The sequence below is a fragment of the Rhamphochromis longiceps genome, linkage group LG9 (genome assembly GCF_057381845.1).
Source record: "Rhamphochromis longiceps isolate RC_006_pf linkage group LG9, R_longiceps_female_GT1.1, whole genome shotgun sequence".
NCBI lineage: Eukaryota > Metazoa > Chordata > Actinopteri > Cichliformes > Cichlidae > Rhamphochromis > Rhamphochromis longiceps.
The window spans coordinates 30,694,854-30,707,166 of NC_140565.1; the positions used below are offsets into that span (position 1 = coordinate 30,694,854).

The window sequence follows — 12,313 nt, forward strand, 5'->3', positions numbered from 1 at the left end:
AAAATTAACCTTCCAGATAGATAGATATTTTATTTTTCAAAGACCACCTTGTTGAAAAAAGCATAACCTATTCTTGGTTTTGATTTAGGAATAGTGACTGATATTTCTGATATTCACATGACGTTTTCATTTCTTCTTTATATCTAAGAAGGCAGTAAGAAAGTCATTAGATTACATTCATTTTTTCTAAACATGACGATGGCAGTGAAAGTGCCCACTTTAAGACTTCACAACTAGACTTAAAATCCAGTGGGCAGCTTTCATCTTCTGTACTCTTTTTGGTACAGTTGGTATGCTGGTATAATGTATGTCACATGTGGAAAAAATGTGCCATTAAAAGACAAAAATCTGAAAGACTATCCTTCCATTGTAAGTGTAAGGCACAGTTTCACTACTGCTGTTAGTGCAGTGACTTCCTATTGAGAAATACTATTACACTTAGTTACATTCAACTGATGACTTCTTCAGTTTCACACTGGGGTCAAACTCTAAATGGACTGGTGACCTGCCCAACGTCTATGCCCTATTATAACTGGGTAGGCTAGTTTAAAAGATGAATAGATTATATTTTTCTACACACACACACAAAAGGAATTTAGCCTAAAATGACTATTTCTATATTATTTTTTAAAATGACATACTATGCTCATTTGAAGCTCCATATTAAATTCTCTATATCTATATCATTGCAATTTATTGCAATTTTGACTTTTAATTTTACTTTGGTATCCACAGTGTTAACTACGTCACACTTTATTCCTTTGTATTTCCGTGCGTGGTGAGAACTCGGTGCAGTTCAGAGATAAAACCACGGTGTGGTGGTGTTTGAGAACCAGAAGGTTGACCAAAGAAGGGGGAACACGGAAAGAGAGGATATAAATACATACTCACGGAAAAGTCAAACTAGTCTTAAAAAATGGCAGCCTGTCTGATTGAAACAAGCTGATATCTATCAATGAACTATCCCAGAAATTACCTTCTGTTTCCTCTCTCTTTTTTTTTTCTTTGTCTGCAAGGCTGCTGACCACCAGGGACTTTCCGTTTTGTCTTGTTGAGTTATGCGGAAGATGCATTTTCAACAGCATGCTACCTTACCATCCAGTCACAGCACAAACAGTTGGTCAGCTTTGATAACTGATGAAATTAAAAATTTTAATTATCAAATAAGTGTTCAGCTTTTTAAATGTAATCACTTTCTGCTCTTTTTCGTTAAGCCTAATAGTGAGCTAAAAACTTTCATTCATTTGACAGCTGGTTAGACAAAACAAAACATTTGAAATCTTAAATAATTAATAATTGGATAATTAATCATGTAATAAAAAAGAATCAACGAATCAGTGATGAAAACCATTGCTGTAGCCCGTCTGTAAGTTTCAAAGTTCTAGTATTCCCGTTTTAAACTGACAAAAAGTGTGAATTTCCGTTTCACTAAGAAGGCCAAACTTAGCATATAGTTTACTGACATGCTCTGACACACTTTTATGAATAGATCTAAACACAAAGCTGCCAACCAGCCATCAAACGCCTTTATTTTCCTTTATAAGGTCAGCCAGCATAAGACATTCTGCTCATAGATGTATATTGCCTTTGACTACACTTGACAGTGTTGACTGTGAATATGGCTGCTCAGAATCCATGACATCTAGGCCTCAGTAGGGCCTCAGAACACAGCTAGAGCCAGGGTAGACCCAGATGTGTCTGTTTTTTGTTGTTTTTTAATTTGTAAGTCTTGATTTTGACATAGTTAGTGAAGTTTACTCTGTGCAGTAGAACAACACGTCGTAGTTGCACATAAAAGATTTCAAAGCCACAATACCTGAAGCTTTTTCAGTCAAAGTCTCATCTTATAGAAACCTTTTAGTTTGTACATACACGGGGTAAAAGGTAAAAGCAGTGTATTGCATAGTGCTTTTCTGCTCAGTCTGAGCACTCAGAGCATGTTATTTACTACACTTTTTGAATTTGTTCAACTTGTGTGGGTTTTATTGAGCAATATAAAGTTCAATAAAAGGTGAAGTTTTAACAGCTGTTCAATGACTTTGCCTGGCTACACAATACATACTCGAACTGCTGTTCCTGCAGTTTCTCAGGCAGAAACCTGTTAAATGTTCCCAGCTCATTCTAAAAGACAAAAGGCGACTGAGCGTTTGCTGTTAGTGCTCCTCGGTTGTGGAATGACCTCATCGGTGTCTTCTTTTTTAGTCACTGCTAAAGACTTGTTTATGTCATAAGGGTTTTTTGAAAATCTATTTTTTATTTTTGACATTGTTAGGGAAAATATTCTAAAACACTTCTTCAGTAAGGACTCAGAGAAGAGAAAGACACAGAATTCTTGCTAGCAAGGGCAGCCCCCTACTGAGAGACTCGCACTAAGAAACTGCCCCGGTCTTTATTTATACTTCTGTGTGTGTGTGTGTGTGTGTGTGTGTGTGTCCTGCTGATCAAAGGGTCATGAAAGCACAAAAGGTACATCCTTGGTCAGGAAGAGGGTAATCTCCCCCTCACCCTAGATGGTTCACCCTAGATAACACAGTGAAGAAGTCCAGCAGTTCATCTAGACAAAAAGGCACTTAGACTAAAACAGACATAGCTATGTTAAAACAATAAAACAAGGTACGAACTCTCATGCTCCCAGGACGTGGGGGTGCATTCCTGGAGTGCACACCAAGCCTGCAGCCTGTTAGAGATCACACACAATTGATTATATGCCTCTAAGTATACATGGTTGAATATTTCCTAATACAAATAACTACAAGCAGTATTCTACCGTATGCAAACTTATATCACTAAAAGATTATACTGACTACTAAATACAATTTTCCATTGACAGACATTCTCAACCAAAGTCCATCTTATTCTTTTAATGTACTGTTTTAAAATGTAGTTAAGTTATTAATCACAGTGGAGTCAAAGCGTGGTTTTGTTCTTTGTCTTATTTTGACCTTACACCTGTGTCTTGCGTGTCCTATCTTTACCCGTATGTAAACTGTTCTAGTTTGTTCTTTTGTTCTCCGTTTCTGGGAAGCACTTTGTACTGCTGTTTCTTTTAATTGTTATATAAATACATTTTGCTATTAGTGTTCAGAAGTGCAAATATATACAAAAGCCTGCTGATAAAGACCATGAGATGTGGAAAAAGCGTGAAAATTAAAGCTATAACTGACACAAGTATAGTTTGAATGTTTCTGATATACACGTGCATTCCATGTGCAAGAGTAATTCCTCTTTTAAGGTTAAACAGTGTCTCATGGAACCATGACTGTTTCCTTTTTTCGTTTATTATGGCAACCGTGGGTGCTACAAATAGCTGGTTAGTCAGTCTCTGAGGGCTATTCTTAGCACGTCTCTGATCATGCCCATGAGTTTGGGTGATTCCCCTGCTGTTTCTCACATGTGGCACCAAGAATAGTTTGTCTATGCTGAAATAATTAATCGAGCATTCATTAAGATAATTTGTGTTGTATTGTTGTATTATTTAAGTCTTTCTGTTTTAACATCACAAACCTGTGCAGCAGCTTTTATGAGTCCACATTCTGTCTACTTGTACAGTTCATAATATCAGCACATGCCTTACAGTGACCACTTGCATCTACTCAGTTTCAGTTCCTTCAGCTTCAAGTGGAGGATCGTCACTGGTGACTGGGCTGTAACCACAGACTCGGCTGTGGTTACGGCCAAGAGACCGAACAGCAGTCTTCAGAGGAAGAGCCCTCAGTTGTAATGTCAGTTTTATGAATGAGTTCAAAACGACCAATAAAAACTGACACTGAAAGAAAGAACTATAATGTGGTGGCTGTCAGTTGAAAGCAAAAGAGGTAACAGAGCTCCGATTACAGACAGCAAAGCATCAAAAGGCCATAATGAATGAAGCTGTTATTAAAGGTTGAGCGATTTTGCTTTATATTGGTGGACTTTGTTGAGAAATAGTTATATTTTCCAGAGCTTATTTAGTGCTATAGCTTGCTGTATGCATTTTAATAACAGGTCAATTTAGGAGAAGGCCAGCTGTGAGAGAGAACTAGGTCAGAGGGTGACAGGTTGTTGAACTTATCTTCTCTTCTCATTGCACATTTTTCATCAGTCTGCCTGTGATTTTTCAGCTACTTACCTATGTCACCTATGTCTGCTGTGCAGGTTTCATCTCCTCCCTTCATTATTACCTGCTCTACTCTACTGTGTTTCACCTACTTAATCTGTGAATTAACTCACCAAATTGTCTATAAATTTCATAGCAGTCTAGCATTCCTCTTGTGACAGTCGTCTCACAAATTTGACACAGATCAGTTTCCTGGTTTTTGCATCTTCCCGCTGTTTGTGTGATTGGGTTGTCTTTCCGTTACTTCTAATTTGAGGTGTTATCATAAGATTTGACCTTTTATTACAGTGCTTTCCATAAAATAGCTCTATGGGCTAATTACCGCTGCCCCAAGATGATTTTTGGTAGTATTTGCATGTGTGCGTGACGTTCTGTCTGTAAACACAATCGTGTGAAAAGTTGTAAAGGAATTCTTTGTAGGTGTTTAGAGTGGGGTCATGTTAACAAGCCGTTCTAATCTGTCTGGGCCTTCAAGGACAGCTCACTGTTTTATTGGCCGAAAATTGACAAAATGCCTTATAACTTAGAAACTACGATTCTTACAAGTGTGGCGGTACTTATAGAAAGTACCATATAAAGATCATATCCAATCTGACCTCTGACCTTTCCTTCAAGGTCATTAGATTCATCTGAATGTTAAAGTGATAATTATACTATATAGAGCTATTTAAAATTATGTTTCTCCTATAAGCATATAAGAAGGTCAAAGGTCATGGGGATTCTAAAAATCACGCTACTCTGGATGTCTGGATCTCTTTGTCAAGTTCAAATGAGGCCAAACTTTTATAAAATGTCTTTCTCCATCTCTAAATACATATATATGTGTGTGCATATATATATAGATGCCAGTTACTTCTGGAACTTTTGACTTTAGTCCATTCAAAACTCTTTTGAGCTTTTTTGTTTACAGATGAAATGACTCGTGTTTGCAGATGCAAACAAGAAAAAGAAAGCATGTCCAATTTGCGCCAAGTTTATGTACTTACATTACGCATATAATGGCAATTGTCTGTATATCTTTTGACTTTTTCAGCCAAAAACATTTGGCTCTAAACTGGAATGTTTAATGAAGTTGTGCAAACTGTATAAAAACTACAAACTAAATGGAAAGAACAGATACTCTCAGAGAGACATATATTCATCTGCATCTATACTTTCCTGGAGGATTTTATTAAAAGTTTAATCCCGATTATGTGCTTTTATTTGGGGATAAAACCCAAAGGGTTTCTCTTAGTTCTCAGCAGTATTTTCTGTTCCAGCAGAAAGTTGGGAAACATGTTCTCCTGGTCACAGATATCACCATAAAAGGACAGGAAATTGGAGACTTAGTGATACAAATGGATTAATCTGCCTTGTGTATTTTGGGATAAACCCAATGAAATGAACATTTTCTATAAACAAATACAGCAGTTTCTGTTTAAACTCACCGATTCATCTGTTTATTTGTTTTAGGCAGGATTCAAGAAGTTCAGAAAAGGTATTATGATACAGAAACAACAGTAAGAACAGTTACAGTGTGTTCTTATTTCTCTAAAGTTCTTACAAGTTGATTTTCAAGTCTAGCTTGTATTTTTAGTGCTTTTTCAACCAAAACTCTCATCACTCGAGAGAGCCATTAAGCCATCTCTCTTCAACGGCCACTTCATTAGGTACATGTGTTAAGCTTCTTGTTAATTTTTAATCAGCTCATTATATGACAAAGACTACATTTAGGTATGTAGACATGGTCAGAATTTTCTGCTAACATTTAAACTGAACATCAAAATAACGGAAAGGGGAAAGGCTGGTCTGACTACTTCAGAAAGTTCTGATATGTTGGGAGTTTCCTACACAATCATCTCTAGTGTTTACAGAGAACTGTCTAAAATAGAGAAAATATCCAGTCAGAAACAGTTCTCTTGGTGAACTGCTTCAAGCTGATGGGCAACATTAACTCAAAAACCCACTCATTAGGCTAATGCTTAAGTTCTGCCGAAGAACATCTCTTAATGCATACAAACCTGACTTTGAAGCAGATGAGCTACAGCAGTTGCTCCTGTCTGCAAAGAACAGGAAAATGAGCATCTATGTTGCATCAAAGTTGGACAATAAAAGACTGTAAAAATATTTGTTGGTTTGATGAGATGACAGGGTCACAATTTTGCAAAAACAGCATGAAAGCATGGATCCATCCTGCCTTCTAGCAGCAGGTCAGGCAGTGAAGTAATAGCATGGGGGCTTATCACAGTGGAGCATAATTTAAACACCACAGCCTACCTGAATACTGAATAGGAGTACTGTTGCTGACCAGCTCTTTATGACCACATTGTGTTGGCTGTAGCTCAGGTGGTAGACCAGGCTGTAGGTTGGTAGTTCAATGGTGGAGTAGAAATGTGCTACATAAGAACCAGCCCTTTACCATTACATTGGACATCTTCTGATGGCTACTTCCAGCAGGATAACAGACCATATCTCAAAGCTCAAATCACTTCAAACTGGTTTCTTGAACATGATAATGAGTTCACTGTACTCCACAATCACCAGATTTCAATCCAAGCGAGCACCTTTGGGATTGCTGTGCTGATTCACATAATGCATGTGCAGCTGACAAATCTGCAGAAACGTTCTGATACTCACACAACATGACATGCAAATGTTATGAGAAATAAAAATGGACCAAATTCTTTGAGGAATGTTTCAGGCACCATGTTGAATATGTGACATGAAGAATTAAGACAGCTCTGAAGGCAAAATCTTGAAAATTAAGTCACTTTGCATGGGAGGAATAGTACAAGGTGGACACCAGAGTTCTCAAAAACGATGAGCTCTTGTCTGAGATACTGAAACGGATCTGCACATATATGGATATGATCCAGTCTTTTCTGAGTGCATGAGTCTTTGTCCTCTGTCTCGTCATTTTGGGTGCATGAGTATTTCCATTCAAAAAATGTTGCGTGACATATATAGTTCCCATATTGTTCCTCTTTTTGTGTGCAGCTACAGTATAAAAGATCACCTTCCTCTGGCTCATTTATCCTCAGACTTTTGCAAATCCTGCACAAAGTAACAGAAAGAACAGGAAGCAGTTTACAGCTGGGACTCTGTCAGCATGAAGATGTGGACGGCCCTCTCTGTCAGCCGCTGGATTTTTCTCCTCAGCCTGTCTGTTGTGATGTTCTTCTCAGCATCTCAAGGTAAGCCTGAACTCATGATTGAATGCAGTCTTATGTGCCATGTTAAACCTCTGCAGGTCTCACTGTGCAATGCAAAACAAAAAAAGGAAATATGCAGAGAAACAGTCAAAAGTTGTGCTTGTGATCAAAAGCGAGAAGGGTTAAATCTCCTACATTTGAGGTTATTAACAGGAGATCAGTAAATAGTCAGTAAACTGGACGTAAATAAATACTGAGAGTAGGAATGAAACCAAAGTAAAAATCCCCAAACAGGTAAAATCAAACGGAGAACATTAGTGGTTTTAAAAATAAGAAAACGGTTGTAAAACCGAGCAGGCTCTGACTGAAATCCCTCATGACTCACTCGAAAGTAAGTTCGGCATTTTGTAGTGCTTTTTAAATTCATACTGAAATCAATGTATCCCACAACACCTCTTAAAAAAGCAGTGTACAATCAATGGTAAGTACCCAAGCACTCCAAACCAACATGCAATGGGCTGAAAAAACACAGCTGCATGAGAGGAATGAAAACAGAGCATCACAACATAAACCACCACAAAGCCTTTTTATGTGATTTGAAAAACACACTCAGCTGGTTTGTTTAACACAAAAAAGCATCTCACAGCTTTTTTATTTCAGCAAAAATATTTGTCAGTATGTAACTGTGGGATAAAATAATGAGAGTAAAGACTTCCCTCTACAGCAACAAGTAAGTAGTGAATGAATGCTTAAATTTGGATGTAATAATCTGTGGGTAGGATGACAAATCTGGCAGGGAACAAAGAGCAGTGTGGATAATAGGAAACACGTGCTACTGCTCAGGGTGGGGTAGGCAATAACAGAAGGCTGGAAATCAAACAAAGACTGAAAGCAGAACAAACAGGGATAACAGTATGTCGCAATGTAGATACTTGTGTTGCCACATTTATATGTAGTCTTCTTCAGTATTCGACGTATTTACTTGTATGGCACAGTCATTTTTCTCGAATCAAACACAGTTAACTGTAATTATTTTGCTAGTTGCTCTATTTTGTGAGCATTTGTTACCTGTTGCGCCTCTAACTATCCACAACATTAAACCTTGAAGATTTAACATGCGCAGACATCAAACAATACAACAAAACATGTTATGTGCAGCTTTGCCAAGCAGCTGCGTCTAGGCCTAAAAATAAGGCCAATTTAGAAGTGCCTAAGTGACTCGAAGACAGTCAGAATTCTGCACTTGTTAGCATGAGCGCTATTAAAAAGAGTTAGAAATTTGAGACACAGCAATGGTGACTGATTTTAAAGTAAAACTAGTGACCCAAACTGAAACAATATCTCATGATTTTAGGAAAATTAACTACTGAATGAGTGTCAAATGAAAGTGTTCGTAGATTAGCCGTCATTTCATACATTTCTTGTCTAGCTGGTTCGATCAGTACAACAGGAAGCCATCTAACCATCAACCACAGTGAAATGGCTTTACATAAGTGCTTCTACTTTTTAGCACCTCATTCTGGCCACAGCTGACCAAAGAAGAATTCTTGTAATATTGACTAATCTCCTTATTTTTCTCTTTTTCTCTCTTTTTTCGTCTGTGCAGCGGATTCGGTTGTAGGTCTGTCCTGCTGCCGTAACGTCAGCACCAGGAAGATAGCACGGATCAAATGGTGCTATGAGCAGAAACCACGCGAGGGCTGCAACCACCATGCTTTCTTGTAAGATCATCATAATTTAAACACGCTCACGCCACTCACAATGTTTCCATACATGTTAATATTTTTCTCGCCCAACATTTGCCACCGTGGGCTTCACCGTAAATATAAATAATGTATGAACTTCTTTTCTAAAGTTTAATGTGGTGGGAAGAACTGTTAGTGTGATTCCCACTGTTGATCTTAAATCTAGATAAGAACAGGGGGAAATAAAGATACAATATTGCTGGGGCAGAGGTGTTACATTCAGTTTCACTGATGGCTACACTGAGAAATGACAATGACATCAAGGTCTACCATAGTTTTCCAGTGTATTTTCATGTAATTGAAAATAAATGCTCATTATAGCCTTCTTCTGTGCAATTTGGTTCACATATTCGCCCTCAGCAACTCCACAAAACTTTTATAACATCCACCAAGGCAGTTTACCTGTACAGCTTAGCAATGTGAGGAAATTAGATTAGATTAGATTAGATAGAACTTTATTAATCCCTCGGGTGGGTTCCTCTGGGAAATTCGATTTCCAAAAAAGCACAGCACCGACAGAAGTTACAGAGTTACAGAATATTATATATATATATATATATAATACACACACACACACACACACACACACACACACACACACACACACACACACACACACACACACACACACACACACACACACACACACACACATATATATAAATACAGAGACAATATAAATAAATTATACGAAGGGGATAAATAGAATAAATAGGAATAAAAATAAAAATACAAGTGAATTGCACATTTCAAGTATTGAGTCTATTGCAAATTAAAGCAGCCTAAAGTTTTAAAACTTCGGTTGAACAAACATGCTCTTTCCAGTTCTGTAACTTTCTGAAGCTTCTGATTCACATGCATGACTGTGTCTTTGCTGGTAAGTGGAATTAAACCTCAAAAGAAGAAAACAGTAAAAATGAAACTGTTGCGGGCAAGGTAGACATGCAAGCCGCTCTTCACATTCAGTAAAGATGAAGGCTGCACAGTCTGTCACCTCACCTGAAGCTGTCTGTTAGCTAGATTGTTAGCTGCCTTTCCTGCCTACAGCTAAGCAGGCCAAAATTGTAAAGAGGTAATATAGCTATTACCTGGAGGACCAGATTTGACATTAATATCATAAAGTTTGTAACTGACTTTAACTGATGTTTCTGCTCCTAGGATTGCAAACCAGCGCCATAAAGATAAACCGTGGTGTGTCAACCCAAATTCTAAGTGGCTCAAGGACAAAATACAGAAGGTAACATGAAGCCAGACTGTAGATCTGTGTCTGAACTACCAAAAAAGTGTAAATTAGTGGTTCACCTTGTCATACCACATTAAATGGCTTGTGATTTTATTTAATTTCAGATAATTATTTGCGTTGAAATCTGAACCAAAGAAAGTCAATTCAGACCAAGGATAGAGGATTAAGGAAAAATGGAACTTTGTCTTAATCTACTCATCTACACATGTAATTTATGTACATTATTTATTAGCTCTATTAGTAATGTAAATTAGTACAGCCCTGAAATAGCTGAATATTTCTTTTTTTCTGCCGCATTTGCACATGTTATCTAGTTATCGCATAGTTTCAGATGCTAGTCACACTGCAGATTTACATTTTACCACTATACGGTTTGTGGTTTGCCTTTTTATCTGAGATAGTGTCATCAGTGTACTGCTGGAGAGTGGGCACTCATCAGTTCTTTCACCAAAGTTCAGCTGCTTGTAACAAGCTCGTGTCCTTTCAATCTAGAGTTCCCATTTAGCTCATCGACTGTTTTTATGATGTCCTTTAGTTGTTTTGAATATCTTAAACCTGCACTCTTTCTAATGGCCAGCAGGGGGCGACCCATCTGATTGCAAAAAGACTTCTTGTTGTATAAAAGCTGCTCGTTTCAGGTCATATTGGATAGAACAACAAGCTCAATTTGTAAATTGTGATAACGCTGAGAATTAGAAAGATGGATATTCAAAATATGCTCTTTGGTTAACAGCTTTACTCATCATGTCCCATTCCAAAACACCACAATCACCATCGTAGCGATGGATCTAAAACCAATGGGAGACATCACTGTCACAGCTACCATTTAATAATTTAATTCTCCTGTATTTAAACAATATATCAATAAAATTTGGAAGTAGATCATCTCCTTTTTACATGATCAGTGCGATGTGAAAGATTACTAAATGTAATCTTTAACCTCTAGTCTACATCTGTTGTCAACCACTCAGGTTAAAGGTGTAGAGGAGGTGTTTGTGAAGACCTCTCATTAAAAGTTGTCAAAGATGAAAATCACAGGGGAAAGTACTTTTAGGAAAGTACTTTCAGATTCGGCCTCAAAAGCTGGTCAACCAATAATGTCATCACTTTAATTAGAGATGCCTGTTGAAAGGAAAGCCCCATAAAGTGAAATGTAGGAGGTTCAAACCACTTGTTAATAAGCGCAGCACCCACATGTTATCAGGTATGAAGCTGGTGGAAGGTGGTGAGGTGGTGAGTCCCCCCTGCTTGATCCGTGGAAAGCTGGTTTCATGGACCGAGGGAACATTTATTAATAAAACGTATTAAAATACTTCTCTGTATGTAATAAACTCGTCTAACTGTATCTTTCCTTTTCCTACATTTGCAGGGAGAATTAAACTGCCCTCAAGATCTGTCATTATTAAATGAAGTTCCCAACAAGCCAACAACAGCATGAAGTAAAACAGCAACGTTTTATCCTGAAATACTATTTATTTCTTTTACATACATATCTATTTAAAATACAAGATATTTTTTTAAAGTAACTGGAAAAATGATCATTGTGGTGGCATTATTTTATTAAGTTGTTGTACATTTCAACAATAAAAGTGTCTTTTTGCATGTTAAAAGGAAAATGTGTCTGTTTGGCATCTCTCTTGTTTGTGTGTGATGGCTGTGCTGACAGAACTTCTGGGTTGATTCAGTTTGATGTGTAAAACAGTAGCATTTAGAACAAATATATGACAAGCAGACGCATTAATTTAAACAGGTGCAAATTTATTGTCCATGTATCTAACTGGGATGTGCATGACTCGTCGATTATACATAAACATGTTGTTACTAGTCGAGATTCATCAACCCAGGCAATGTTATTGCCATCTCCAGTTATACAGTTTTGGAGCCTGTGAGTGTTTATACACATGTGTGGAGTAAACTCCTAATGTCCACACAGGATAATTTGCTTGATGATGAATGATGCCCTGTACTCTTTAGTGAGCTCTCATTTCATCCAGATGCCGAAGTTCATTGAAGGTAGCATGTTTTTGACCTTACAGCACACCCTGACAACTTTTGTTTTATTAAGATTAATACTACCAAACAAGCAAATCATAGAGAG

General features: G+C 37.5%; 1 protein-coding gene across 1 annotated transcript; it reads left to right on the forward strand.

Annotated features, from left to right (window-relative positions):
- The first annotated feature begins 7,171 nt into the window (after window positions 1-7,171).
- Window positions 7,172-11,685, forward strand: LOC146662533 (uncharacterized). Its single transcript, XM_085417842.1, has 4 exons — window positions 7,172-7,269; window positions 8,834-8,948; window positions 10,131-10,209; window positions 11,585-11,685. Exons 1-4 carry the CDS (start codon window positions 7,185-7,187, stop codon window positions 11,651-11,653), a joined length of 348 nt encoding a protein of 115 aa, XP_085273968.1. The 5' UTR covers window positions 7,172-7,184; the 3' UTR covers window positions 11,654-11,685.
- Window positions 11,686-12,313: the final 628 nt, after the last annotated feature.